The sequence below is a fragment of the Nansenia antarctica genome (genome assembly GCF_963989245.1).
Source record: "Nansenia antarctica genome assembly, chromosome: 3".
NCBI classification, from domain to species: domain Eukaryota; kingdom Metazoa; phylum Chordata; class Actinopteri; order Argentiniformes; family Microstomatidae; genus Nansenia; species Nansenia antarctica.
Window position 1 is genome coordinate 20,760,696 of NC_137688.1, and position 14,197 is coordinate 20,774,892.

At 50.5% G+C, this 14,197-nt stretch overlaps 1 protein-coding gene across 2 annotated transcripts in view; it reads left to right on the forward strand.

Annotated features, from left to right (window-relative positions):
* gria3b (glutamate receptor, ionotropic, AMPA 3b) overlaps positions 1 to 14,197 on the forward strand; it is a gene marked incomplete at both ends in the record, with an annotated part of 80,222 nt that overhangs the window by 18,720 nt on the left and 47,305 nt on the right. For both annotated transcript variants that reach the window (XM_080527801.1, XM_080527802.1), the window contains one exon: positions 6,932 to 7,171. In XM_080527801.1, coding sequence (XP_080383927.1) covers positions 6,932 to 7,171 — 240 coding nt within the window. The remainder of the gene's footprint in view (positions 1 to 6,931; positions 7,172 to 14,197) is intronic.

The following is a 14,197-nucleotide window of genomic DNA, read 5'->3' on the forward strand; positions in this document are numbered from 1 at the left end:
GGTGAGGGCAGTGAGGGGGGCGGCTACCCGGCTGAAGTCCCGGATGAATCGCCGGTAGAAGTTGGCAAAGCCGAGAAATGACTGCAGCTGTTTCCGGGTGGTAGGTTGGCCCCACTCGACGACGGCCCGAGTCTTCTTGGGGTCAGGGCGAGTCAACCCACCCTCCACGATGAGCCCCAGGAATTCCACAGAGTGAGTGTGGAACGAGCACTTCTCAGCCTTAATAAAAAGGCGATTCTCCAGTAGGCGCTGGAGGACTAGGCGGACATGTTGGACATGCTCCTCAGGGTTCCTGGAGAATACTAGGATGTCATCCAGGTAGAGGACGACAAAGATGTCCAGCATGTCCCTGAGGACGTCGTTCATGAGGGCCTGAAAGACGGAGGGGGCGTTAGTGAGACCAAAGGGCATGACAAGGTACTCATAGTGGCCACGGGGGGTCTTGAACGCCGTCTTCCACTCGTCACCCTCACGAATCCGGACCAGATGGTAGGCGTTCCGGAGGTGATGGCATTGAGCTCACGGTAGTCAATGCATGGCCTGAGGGTTCCATCCTTCTTCTTCACGAAGAAAAACCCCGCTGCCACCGGGGAGTGTGATGGACGGATGAGCCCCTCAGCCAGACAGTCGGAGATGTAGGTGTCCATGGCTGCCTTCTCCGGGGGGGCAAGGTTGTAGAGGCGACTGACCGGAAGTTTGTTGCCAGGGCGGAGCTCGACGGCACAGTCGTAGGGCCGGTGAGGCGGCAGGGTGCGAGCACGCTCCTTGCTGAAGGCCTCTCCGAGGTCGTGGTAGACCTCTGGGATGGAGGAGAGGTCAGGGGGAGCCGGAGGCGGTCGCAGAGGCGATGTGGGGGTATGGGCGGCACGGAGGCACCGGGCGTAGCATGCGGTACTCCAGCTCAGGATACGTCCCTCACCATAGCTGACATGGGGAATGTGGAGCTCGAGCCACGGTCGTCCCAGGATGAGCGGGGACTGGGGGGTCTTGAGGATGTAAAACCGGATCTCCTCCACATGGTTCCCCGAGACGGTCAAGGAGAGGGGTGTAGAGCGGTGGGTGAGAGGCCCCAGGCTGTGTCCGTCTAGGGCTGAGACGGAGAGGGGGGTCTCGAGGGCAACGAGGGGAACGGCAGCTGAGCGGGCCAGCTGGGCGTCCATAAAGTTCTCGTCTGCTCCCGAGTCAATAATGGCCTCGACCGTGAGGTTCTGCCCCTGCCAGGAGAGGGTGACAGAGAACCTGGCTGGGCTGGTGGTAGGTGGGGATTGAGAGGCACGGCTCACCCGGATTCCCCCTTCGGGTGAGCCTGCCCTTTTGATAGGGACGGGCAGGTGTCACGGAGGTGTCCCTTCTCTCCACAGTAGAGGCACAGTCCCTGGGCCCTTCTCCTCTCCTTCTCCGCCGTGGTGAGGCGGGCTCGACCAAGCTGCATCGGCTCCTCGCCAGTGCATGGGGTGTAGGTCGACTCCCGTGCGGAGGAGGGGTTGGCTGTGACGATAGGGTCCTGGGGGCGTGGCGAGCTGGTCTGGTAGCGCCCTCTCTCTCTCCGACGCTCCCGGGAGCGCTCGTCAACGTCGATGGCTAGGGCCACTAGTTCGTCCAGGGCGGCGGGTCTGTCCCGGACGAGCTCGTCCTTGATGGCCTCACTCAGCCCCTGGCGGAAAGCAGATCGCAGTGCCCTGTCATTCCATCCGCTTCCGGCTGCCAGGGTGCGAAACTCGATAGAGTAGGCCGCCGCGGTCCGGTTCCCCTGGTGGAGTGACATCAGTCGCGCCCCGACCTCCTGTCCGGCAGTGGGGTGGTCGAAAACCCTCTTGAACTCCGTGAGGAAGGTAGCGTAGTCACCGAACAGGTCAGGGCGGGCGCAGAGGGTGGCCTGGACCCAATTCAGGGCGTCGCCGGTGGTGAGGTTGGTGATGAACGCCACCCGGGCTGCCGGCGACCAGAACTGGCTGGGCTGATGCGAGAACACCAACTCGCACTGGAGGATGAAGCCTCGGAACTGGGCGAAGGCTCCGTCGAAGGGGCGGGGGCTGGCTAGGTGGGGCTCCCGTGGCTGTCCAGTAGGTGGTGCCGGTAGCTGGGCAGGGTCAGGGAGAGCAGGGGGGGGGGCAAAGGCTGCGAGCGCGGCCACCTGTGCTGTAAGCGCTTGGGTCGTAGAGATGAGGTGCTGCATCTGGGTGGCGCGGTGCTCCTGGTTAGCCTCCTGGGTTGTCAGGCGAGTGTTCAGGGCCTGGCACGCTGTAGCGGCCGCCTGGAGGAGGTGAGTGTGTTCCGCGAGGATCTGGATAGCCGTCGGGCCGGATCCAGGGGTGGGAGATGGTGTCCGGTCCTTCGTGTCGTCTGAGCCCAATTGCATGGTCAGTTCTTCTGTTATGACACGGGGGCGAGGGAGCTCAAGGACACGACACCGGAGGCAGAATATAGTGTTAGCCCCGTAGGGTATTTATTTACAGTGCAGGTGGGTGGAAACACAGATGATGAGTCCGGAGGTTTCAGCCTGGCGGGCTGGGGGTTTCAACCTGGCGGGATGGCGGTAGTGGTTGGCATAGGCTGTGGAGGAACAGGAAAGCAGGGTAAGTCTCCACGGTAGGCCAGTACACAAGATATCAACGAATCACAAGAATAGGCACAAGAGCAAAGTTCATAACTAATCACAGCGGATACTTGCCAGGTCATTCTTAGGGAAGAACTGACGATGATTGAAGGGAGTCCAGGGTAGATGTAGCCAGAGGGTTGATTGGGGAGTGGAGACAGGTGTGTGGGTTTGACTGTGGCTGGATAACCCTCCAATCACCGGGAACGAGCTTCACCTGCGGCGGAGAGCACGCTGTGCTCGGGTTGTGGGGGCGGGGGAGGGCGTGTGTGACGGCCCAGCCGTAACAGAACCTTTATGATGATGTCCACCCCTAATGAAGCCCAGGGTTTTAGTGTCTGACAGCCACATTGAAACAGTCCTAATGCTCAGACACAGTACATTGGCTTCAACCAGACAGTTCCGAGATATCTCTCAGAGGAGATGGAGGGCTGTCGAGACCCTAGGGGAGAGCTCATTGGCCCATTCTCTGGAGTAAGGGACTGTCATTGAAGTGGCATGTCCTGTCCAGACAAGGACGTGAGGAGAAGAATTGGGGAGGAGGGAGTGAGGACTTGGGGGGGGGGGGGGGGGGCTGGAGGAAGAGGTAAACGTAGAGAAAGGACTGTAGGAGAATGAAGAATGGAGAGCGGAGGAGGGCACATGTGTAGAAAGAAAGAGAAGAGTAGGGTAGAGGGTACTATGAGATACGATACCTCTACTACCGCCCGAGCCAAGGGAAGAGAGAGAAGGATGCACTGTGTGAGAAATGGAGAGAGTGGGTACAGGGAAGACTGATGGAGGGAAGAAGGGGACTAAAGAGGAGGGCTGTCCCCCAGCTCCCGGGGGGTGGTGCAGAGGTTCAAGTCCTCAGAGCCCGGGGGTGAGCTCTAGATTAACCAGCCTTGGAGGGGGAGGGTCCCCGGGCCAGGCTCCCTGCCTCCCCAGTCATCTATCACATCACATCACACACTCCAGTCAAACACACACTACAGACCCACACACACACACACACAGATGGATTGGCTTCAGCAGTCACCACAGGGGAGGCTGCCGCCGCTGCTGCATATGCCTGATACAGAAGGTACTTAACGGGCTATACCTCTTCAGAAATGGAATGTGGAACTTTCGATTACTAACCGGCCACTAATTAGACTGTCTTCGTTTTTTCTCCCGCTTCCGAGTATTCCGTTCTTGTAACCGTCGACTGGTGTTAATTTGAAACACCCTTATTTGGTGGCGTCCTTTTTATGACGGTGAATGATTGGACATGGAGACATAAACACGCGACGTGGATTTTAATGCGTCCGGACCAGCAGCAGCATCATTTTGGGTCGAGGTGTTTTTTTTTAAAATTTGGGCCTGACATTTGAGTAAATGGGTTTGAAGCGCTTCACATCGCTAAATGACAAGAGCTGATGCAATCCCCCAAAGCACTTATGAGCTATCTCACTGTGACAGCGTCTCTGTTCCTTGGAAGGGGACATGCCTGCTATCGAGAGAGAGAGAGAGAGAGAGAGAGAGAGAGAGAGAGAGAGAGGGGGGGGGGGTGAAGGAGAGAGGGAGCGAGAAGAAGGGAGGAGGGCAGGGAGTGCGGCAGGACGATAGGCTGAGAGAGGGGAAAAAACAAAGAGAACAAGGGATGAGAGGAGAGGAGTGAGAGGAGGAGAACAACTAAGGGGATATAATCGTCTGTGACATTTACAGAGCACGGCCCCCTTTTCCCAAGGCCATGGAAGACTCCTGTTATATACACAGACAGACTGAACAGCAAGACAACATGGAAGCCCCCCCAATACTTAGAGATGAGCAGGAAAGTAAGGAATTAGCCTAGCAGAGCCTGGAGGACAACCCCCCCCCCTCATATGAACTGCCGTTGCAGGCTAGTCGTCTCTGGTGACGCATCTGCAACGCAGCCTCCCCGCAGCCCTGCGGAGTGTCCTGATTACGCAGACTGAAATGAGGGCGACATGCGCGGGCGGCGGTTGCACTGTGTGTGTTTGACCAGTGAGCTGCAGACAGGACGCATGGTCCCCTGCAGCAGCATGAGGAGGAGGAGGAGGAGGAGGCCGTGGTTATGCAATCTGGAAAGGGAGAGAGAGAGAGAATAAAAGAGAGATGGAGGAGGGGAGGGAGGGAGGGAGGGGGGGGTGAGAGGGGTCTCTTACTGTGCTGCATCCTCAGGCAGGCCAAGTGTTCTATTTGTGTCTCTGTGTGTGTGTGTGTGTGTGTGTGTGTGTGTGTGTGTGCTTGCGCGCGTGCGTGCGCATGTGTCTGTGTGCGTGTACTGTGTTTCTCTGTGCACGCACGCTCGTGGCGCGCGGCTCGTGAGTGAATATGCATTATTGAAATGCAACGTGACACGGTCACAGGCACCTCAGGAATTATCCAAACCCGATGAGGCGTACCTACAGACCTGGAGACAGTTGATGCCGCCGCCGTGCTGGATTTCCAACACCTAGGACGCCATGTATTTCAATTTCACTTAATTACTGGTGCTCATGGGGGGAGCAGGATGAGGCGAAAGGCGACGGGGCCTCGCCTCGCTCCGGTGAGCATTTATCCCAGGTTCCATGGCTCTCTCCCCTGGATGAACCGCAAACTCATAAACTGGGTCCAATCTCTTGCTCCGAATGGTGGGAGAGAGAGAGAGAGAGAGCAGAATGATATTATGAGAAACAATCCGAGGGGGAGAGAGGGAGGCATTCAGGTGGAGAGAGACACCGCTATGCTTGAAGAGAGTGTATGCTTAAGGGAACATCCAGATGGTTGAGGTAGTCGGGCCACGGATGGAGAGAGTTCAGATAGAGCAGTGAATAAGGCAGCAAAAAGAGAGAGAGAGAGAGGGAGAGGAAGAGAAAGAGAGAGAGACGGAAAGAGAGGATCCGTGCACCCATCCTGTGATATTAGTAAGAGTACAGAGAGAGAAAAAAAAGAGAGAGAGAAAAAAAGAGAGAATGAGAAGGTCGATGCAGCAGAGAGACATGCTGTAACTTCACAGGGAGAGAGAGAGGGAGAGAGAGAGAGAGAGAGAGAGAGAGAGAGAGAGAGTTGCACACACACACACACACACACACATCTCCAAGAGAAGTGTGAGCTAGAGAGAGGGTGGTCGCCAGGACCTGTCCCCAAGGATAGGTTCTGTGTCAAGCTCTGACCCAAATTAAGAAAAAAAAGGCTAGAATGTGGTCCTGGCAGGAGCTGGGGCTGCATCTCTCTCTGACTCGCAATGTCACATAATGAGATAGAGGCCAACGTGTGACAATACTGGTATCTCTCTGCTGTAGGCCACTTATCAACAGAGGTCTGTGTGCTGTGGGTTTATGTGTACTCATCTTAGCTGTAGAGACTGCTGTCTGTGGGAGGGTGGGAGGGAGAGAGGGAGGGAGGGAGGGAGAGAGGGATGGAGGGAGGGAGGGATGGAGGGATGGAGGGAGGGAGGGAGGGATGGAGGGAGGGAGAGGCAGAGGAAAGGGAGGAGGCGATGTACTCCCCTCACCTCTCCCATCTCTCTCACTCAGTCATGTGACAATGCTCCGGCTCAAATCATCAAATCATCTTCTGATTGAGCAGGCTGACATTATGTGCAAAACATACAGTTACCGTGGTGACATTATTGCTTCCGGTTGAGTGTAAATGCCTTTGAATGACACTATAGGATTCAGTGTGGGGGATTACTTATGTTGTTGTGCGTTCTAACCGAAGCGAACACAAGTGGCGAACATACCATTAAATCAAATGATGTGATTGTACAGTACGCACCCTCTTCTTCCCAGTGTTTGTATCCAGTTGTTGTTGTCATGATGATTCTTCCAGAGCTCTGGAGACATTAGGAACACTTGAGTAGCCAATGAGAACCCTTGAAAAGCCAATCAGATCACTCGGGAAACCAATCCTTCCAAGGATATGGCACAGACGATGAAACTAAAAGGAATATTTGTCCTAGCTGGCAGTTCCTGTTGTCTCACTAGAGTGCATGACAGATCTACAAATAAATGCAAGTGTTTTTTCCCAGCTGAATAAATGTCATCAAATGCAAATGGGCAGCGTGATGAAGACTAATGCATGTATTATTGCAGATTTCATTCCCCACATTGGCTGTTATAGATTGCCTACAGTGTACTGAACACGTTTCCCTTTTGAAATGTGCGTGTGGGTGTGTTTGGGTGCACACATGCACTCACGCACACATGCACGCACACAAACAAACACTCATACACAAATAAACATGCGTGCCATATCTACGAGACATATCCAAGACACAAATGTAGCTTTGAAATATCTTAACACACACACTCTCTCTCTCTCTCTCCCCTACCCCTCCTTTTTTCCCTTTCTCCTCCTCTGATTGTGTAGTCTGCTCCCAGTTCACCCGAGGGGTGTACGCCATCTTCGGCTTCTATGACAAGAAGTCCATGAACACCCTGACCTCCTTCTGCGGGGCGCTGCACACCTCCTTCGTCACCCCCAGCTACCCCACCGACAACGAGGTGCAGTTCGTCATCCAGATGCGCCCGGCCCTGCGTGGCGCCGTCCTCAGCACCATCTCCCACTACAAGTGGCAGAAGTTCGTCTACCTCTACGACACAGACAGAGGTAGGCGGGTGCCTGTCAGCAGTACTCCAGTTGTAAAAGAAAATCAGGAGGGATGGTGGATTTTATCATATGGGGACAATTTTAGCATCCCCACAGCGTCAGTTCTGACTTCAGTGTCAGTGACTTGGTAAAAATGTCATTGCATGTGTGTGTGCCCCCCGCTCGCCCACAGTATTTCACTCAATATGCACAAAACTAAATGTTGAAATAGCAGTAATACCACGTTCATTGATAAAGTGACATAAGGGATGGAAAGGGGGGATGGTAGTTTTAGAAGGGGGATGATTTTGACCGTTTTTATTTCAGGGGGGATGCCATCCCCCCTCGTCCCCCCTCAACTCGAGTGCTGCCCGTCAGAGGCCTCGGTCGGTTTGCTTATTCCTGGTGAACGTTGGCTCGTTGTCCGACAGACCTCTCTCTCTCTCTCAGACCTCTCTCTCTCTCACTCTCTCAGACCTCTCTCTCTCAGACCTCTCTCTCTCTCTCAGACCTCTCTCACTCTCTCAGACCTCTCTCTCTCTCTCTCAGACCTCTCTCTCTCTCTCTCTCAGACCTCTCTCTCTCTCTCAGACCTCTCTCACTCTCTCAGACCTCTCTCTCTCTCTCAGACCTCTCTCTCTCTCAGACCTCTCTCTCTCACTCTCTCAGACCTCTCTCTCTCTCAGACCTCTCTCTCTCTCTCTCAGACCTCTCTCTCTCTCAGACCTCTCTCTCTCTCTCTCAGACCTCTCTCTCTCTCTCTCTCTCTCAGACTCTCGCCCTCCGGTCTGGAGGTTGTTCTTCTTCTGTGGTAACAACAACATGCTCCACTGCAATTGGCTGATACGTATACGGTTATCATTCTGGCACAAAATTGCAGTGACACACACACACACACACACACACACACACATACACACACACACACACACACACACACACGCGCACACACACACACACACACACACACACACACACACACACACACACAGACACGGACATGGACACACACACACAATTATGTATACGTAAGACCACATTTTGATGTGATTCTCTTTTGACGTTTTCATGGTATACAAACATCTCATTTGCTGACCTGTTCTGAAGAGACTGGTGGCCTACACCTCCTAACCTCCAGATTCCTCCCACTGTCAGCTGTGTGTGCTGCTGTATAATCTCAGCATATTTGTGTTGGGTTAATCTTCTGTTTAATCACGTTGTTGATTTTGGCGTGCTTCACTTCTTAAATGAGGTGTGCAACAGCTGCTGCAGTCCAAAACACTTCTGTAGGGTAAACGATAGTGGCTACCTCTAGGGGGCTGGGCTAGTGTGTGTACTGTATCAATAAGAAGAAGTTACTGTGAACGAATACAGTACGATATGTTGACAATGTCGCCAGCTAATGTTGCCGTGACTTACTGTAGTTTGCCGTGCGCTGTATCCTGTCAAAACCATTAATCGTTGGCTGAGACCCTTGACATAATGAGGAAATGACAAATGACAAAATCCAAACTAAACATATATACAGTACTGCCATTCCCTAGTGCCACCCCTAAACCTGTATCGTCTATGATACTGTTAGAGATACATGTCCGAGGCCTGAGGACAGACAGAGATAGAATCCAGTAGAGAGCCCTTTCTTATTCAATTAAAAGGGATGACAAACTGGGGAGGGGGTCTCTGTCAGCCCCGCCCATACTGTATGCGGCAGCTCCAAGGCCTTGTGTTTATCTGCTTATTACAGAGAGGTTGTGACCTCCCCAGATGCGCTTGGAGGAAACTGTTTTTGTTCCCCCTGTTTTTGCTCTTTCTGTGGTCCTCACCCCGCGCTGCTGCTCTCTCTCTCTCTCTCTCTCTCTCTCTCTCTCTCTCTCTCTCTCTCTCTCTCTCTCTCTATCTCTCTTTCTCTCTCTCTCTCCCTCTCTCTCTCTCTCTATCTCTCTTTCTCTCTCCCTCTCTCTCTCTCTCTCCCTCCCTCCCTCCCTCCCTCCCTCCCTATCTCTCTCCGTCTCTCTCTCTCTCCCCCTCTCTCTCTCTCTCTCTCTCTCTCTCTCTCTCTCCCCCCCTCTCTCTCTCTCTCCCTCTCTCTCTATCTCTCTCTATCTCTCTCTGCGTATGTGGGTGTGTTTACAGTATCTTGCTGATTCTACCTGGTGCTGTTGGATCCTGGTGCAGAGTAGTGTAGATGTGAGTGCAGGGCGGCAGGGCTGTGCTGTCAGGCCGTTACCCTCCGCGCTGCCCAGAGATAATATGCGGCTAATTAGAAACGGTCAGAGGAGACGACTCACTGTGCGTCGCCCGCGGTACGCCGCTGTACCGACCATGTGACCTCCTCCTAATCCCTCTCTCTCTCCTCTCCTTTGGCATGGGAGTCTAGTGCCTGGATGAGAGATTGATAAGGCGGGGGGGGGGGGGGGGGGGGGGAGAGGGGCAGAGAGAGAGAGAGAGAGAGATAGAGAGAGAGAAAGAGAGAATTAGCCCAGCCTAGAAGACTGACTTCCCAGGGGGGGCTTTGCCCCCATTTAATGTACTACCTCATACCTGGGTAGAGACATCGCCCTCTACATGTGCCACACCGCTCCCCCCCCCCCCCCCCCCCCCGCTTCCCTTTACAGAGCCCCATGCCAAGCCGCCATTCCCTCTCCATCGCCACGGGCGAAACACGATCCCTTATTAGTGGGAAGACATTGGCCCCAGGGGAGGATTAAAGGCGTTTATTGATACACTCCGTCTCTCACCCGGGGCGGTTCTGACACTTGGCTCATCAAGCGGACAGATGTATCAAATCTAATGATCAGGTAGACCAGGCAGGTTCCCCTGTCGCCTCTACGGGCACAGACCGTACACCAGGCTAGTCCAGGCGAGGGACGACAAGGGGAAAGTCACTGTCATTGTTTTTTTTTGTGAAGTCAAAGTGAAGCTGGCAGCTGTGACTCGGGGAACGTGAATGGATTAAATCGTTAATCTGTCGAGGGATTCCTATGTCTATTCTATCAGTAGCTACCTGTAGTTTATGCTCAGTATAGAAAGGAATCTACTTTAGCATGGAAACCTACACCCGACTATAGCTGTGGATAACTCATTAAAGGCTGATGGCACTTTTACACACCAGGGATGACAACTGGGCTTTCTCACCAACCTGAGGGGAAAGAAGCTTTTTTTGTGTTTCTCCTCAAACATCAAAGAGACAACAAACAAAATACGCTTTAAAGTTTTATCATTTAGAATGTTGTAAGCAATTACCGAGACAGATATTTTTCTTCGTATTCTCCGTTTTGTCAATGGCAACAAATGAATAAACAATGACATGTCATTAGCCGAAACCTCACAACACAACAAAAAAAACCTGCTGCAATTTATTATTATTATATTTATTAGCCTCTCAAGTGCTGGTGGATCTTCTACTCGCCTGGGTTGAATAAAACCACAGATACACATACGCCTACGGTGAATTTGCAATTATGTCGCTAAAGCTCTCCTTGGGAGGACCACAATTATTCAAAGATACAGAACTAAAAAGAAACAAATCACCAGTAGTTCACATTCACCAGCGTTTTCATCAAGTCAATAGAATAGATTAATTGCGAGCACACTACATGTATTAGCCTCTTTTATTGGCTCTACAAACAAAAATGCTTTTAGGCTTTAATGCAGTGCTTTCAGCCTGAGAGGGATCGGCCAGATACAGACGGCCCTGATGTATTGGAGTGAATTGAAGGTAAATGTGGAGCTTGCGTCAGAGAGCTTGTACTTTAATCCTGAAAGCTGAGGAGATTTTCGGAGGATATGATGAAAAGCTGCATTAGCTCTGGATGGACCATCGATGAAGAGCGCTTGACGCACATTTACGGTCCGCTGCCATTCCTCACTCTGGGGTAATACGGAGTGAAGGGGCATTAAGGTAGATAGTGGTGGACACGATGGGGGGGTCGGGGTGAGGGAGTTGGGTCCGGGGGGAGGTGATCAGATCAGATCTTATATCAGCCAGGTCAAGGAGGTTAAAAAGTCTCATCAGTGTAAATATACATCTATCTTCTAAACTAGCGAGCCACACAGAAACACAAGCGAGCGTAACGATGGCCCCTTTCTAGTGACCGCCACCGCTGTTGTCTCGAATCACTCTCAAACACGACCTCTGGCTACCCGGCAAAATAGACGATCCGCATTGTAATTTCAAGTTACCTCATCCCACTATCCCACTATCACTCCTTCCCTTTGCAATTTTTTTTTGCTATCCAGGGGCGAATATTATTCTACCTTCTCCTTTGCCAGCGCATAAACAGAAGAATCCTTCTTTTTAAAGCTGGGGGTGTATGGGGTGAAGTGAGATGGATTCTGCCCTTTCTGTTCTGGCGGTCAGGTATGGGCAGATAATTGCCAGGCCTGTGCAGCAGAGACGGATGATTACAGGCTTTATTGTCTCTCCCAGGCACAATCAACCCTGATTCAGCACTCTCACCTCCACTTGATTTATGAGTCTCTTTCTCTCTCTCTCTCTTTTTCTCTCTCTCTCCCTCTCTCTCTGATCCTCCGCCTGCTCCTCTACCTCTGCTCAATCTCTTTACCTCTCCCTCTCTTTCATCCTCTCGCTCTCCCCACCATTCCCTCTCACTCTCTTGCTGCATTATTGTGAGCGTGTTTGTCCCTAGCACTTCCATTTCGTTTTTTTACCAAAAACGTCACCGAAATAATAAGGCAAGAAAACAAGAAGCACAGCAGGCTGATCTGCTAGCCCGTCTGGCACTTCCAACGCACTTTTGGTTTCAATTGGACAATTGGTGGATGGCAATTTGGAGAAAGCAATACGGGTAGCATTTTTGTGGGTGAGACCCGAAGCTGGCAGCCATTTGGGCAGGTATCCTTGATACACAGAGGTTCCAGTATCTCTGAGAGTATCGACTGGGGCTATCCTCTGAACACACACAGGAGCTGATGACAAATTAAACACAATGCAATACAGTTCCTGTGCTGTCATCTCTGTGTATCATCTTCCCATCAATGTTGTAAAATGGCATGTTGCCAGTGGTACACAGTAGCACGGCGGCCTTGTCTCTGAACTAGAAGCTGCCAGTTGAAGAGCTATTGTGGCAGTCTTTCTGAAATATCTCTGTGGCACAATCCACTTTCTTTCATTGTACATTTTCTGTCTCTCTTATAGCTGCAATTCCCGGTACAATAGAGTGCGTCTATTGAGGTTTTGAGTATGCTGCACCATCTAGATGACTGTTATGGGAACAATCCATTACTAAATAACAGGGTAGCTGTAGTGCCTCACATGCAGGCTAAACTGAGCCTGAAATCTCTGAAATACTGAAATCTCACAAAAGCATACCTTTGTTAGAAAGATGACATTTTGTAGGTCAATAATGAATACTGAAGTAATTGTTGCACAAGTTAAAATGTTAAACATAATAGCTTTAATGACATTCCACAGTGGCACTTTCAGTTCCATCACCTAGTAATTATTAAGAATAGAAGTAACAAAGATTTGTATTGCATGTATTGTTTTTTATATTTTGCGATTTAGCTTACTTAATTATGATGTACTATTGTGTGGTAAATTGACAGCATTTATTTCCTGTAACGCTGCGTCTGCCATGAAGAGTATGCTAGTTAAGAAAACAGGCCTCAATATTGAGTGGCATGGAGGTTGTTGGCTCTGATTGTTTGTGATGTGTGTCAGGATAAATTCAGCAATCTCCCTCCTTTATCGACTAAAAGCTTTTCATTAGAGTAAATAAAACAGTGAAAGCAAAGTCCTGTTGTCTGGTTCGACCTTCACTGATGCCAATGCTTATTATCCTGATATCCTGAGTTTCTGCACAATGTTGTGTAACGATGCAGGATTTTTCACCTGAGATTGTTTTGCTGTAAACACATGTAGTTAATCATCTCTATATCAAGACCCCTGTGCTGTCTCTGATGTTCTGGCAATAGCCTGGCTTTATTCGATCTGATAGAGAATAACTGGTACAATTGCTGTGAACTATGTATGTACGCACTGTACAGGACATCACGTACATACAGTACCAGTCACCATTCGAGAAAGTGTTTCCAAACGTTTAACTGGTACTATATGTACTACTAATTCTCCTTTTGAAATAAATACAAAACACAAAAGTGACACAAGGAATGCAGGGTACCATAAGTTATTCTAGGGTACCGGTAGTTATATAGTTTGTTCCAGGTACTAAGCCTAGGTCAATGTAAGTGGAGCCAATGTTTAACCTCTTCTTTTTAGGATTTTGATCATGGTGTTAACGAAGATCATGTTGAAATTGTGTTCAAAAGGGTTCATAATTATTTCAAGTGTTTTAGAAGCCTGAAACTTTGCTAGAAACCTGCCTCTGGTGGTGTTGTGCTAATGTCATATCTATGTATCTATCTAATGTCGTATCTATGTATCTATCTAATGTCGTATCTATGTCTGGAACCCACAGACACATAAGGGCCCGACTCGCTGGCTATAATGATGTGTAATAAGACTCTCCCATCCTCAGTAATTAGAGGGGAAATTGGCTACCACTCTCATGCCCTTCAAACGCCCGGCCCACCTGCTGATGGTTCTGACACTGTGAAATTGATTCGAGCATGTTTCTTCATGTTTAGAGTCAGGGGGTGGATAACGAGTCTAATGCAGTGTCTATTCCACTGGAAAAGTTGCACCAACTCTCTTTTATATAACGGGTATTATGAATCCAGGTTAAAACATTCATAAAAGATGATTCTTCATGGGAGCATCTTTCAAGATTTTGTCTTATCGTTTATAATTGATATCATCTATGTGTTTTTTCGATTATGCCTAGGAGTACCGAGGGAAATACCAGCCCCAGTTTTTCATATCTGTCACATGGACTGCTACGGTCGTCCCGTTATGATGAATCCACACATGTTGGATTAAAAGCTACAGCACTAGAATGCTGTCTCTCTACTATCTAATGAGTCTGCCTGAATGCTGAATGTGGCTAATGCTGGGTGCTTCCCTCCTCAACCAGGAAGTGTTAAAGGGAAGCCCCATTGGCTCAGTATTAAAAAAAACTCATAATT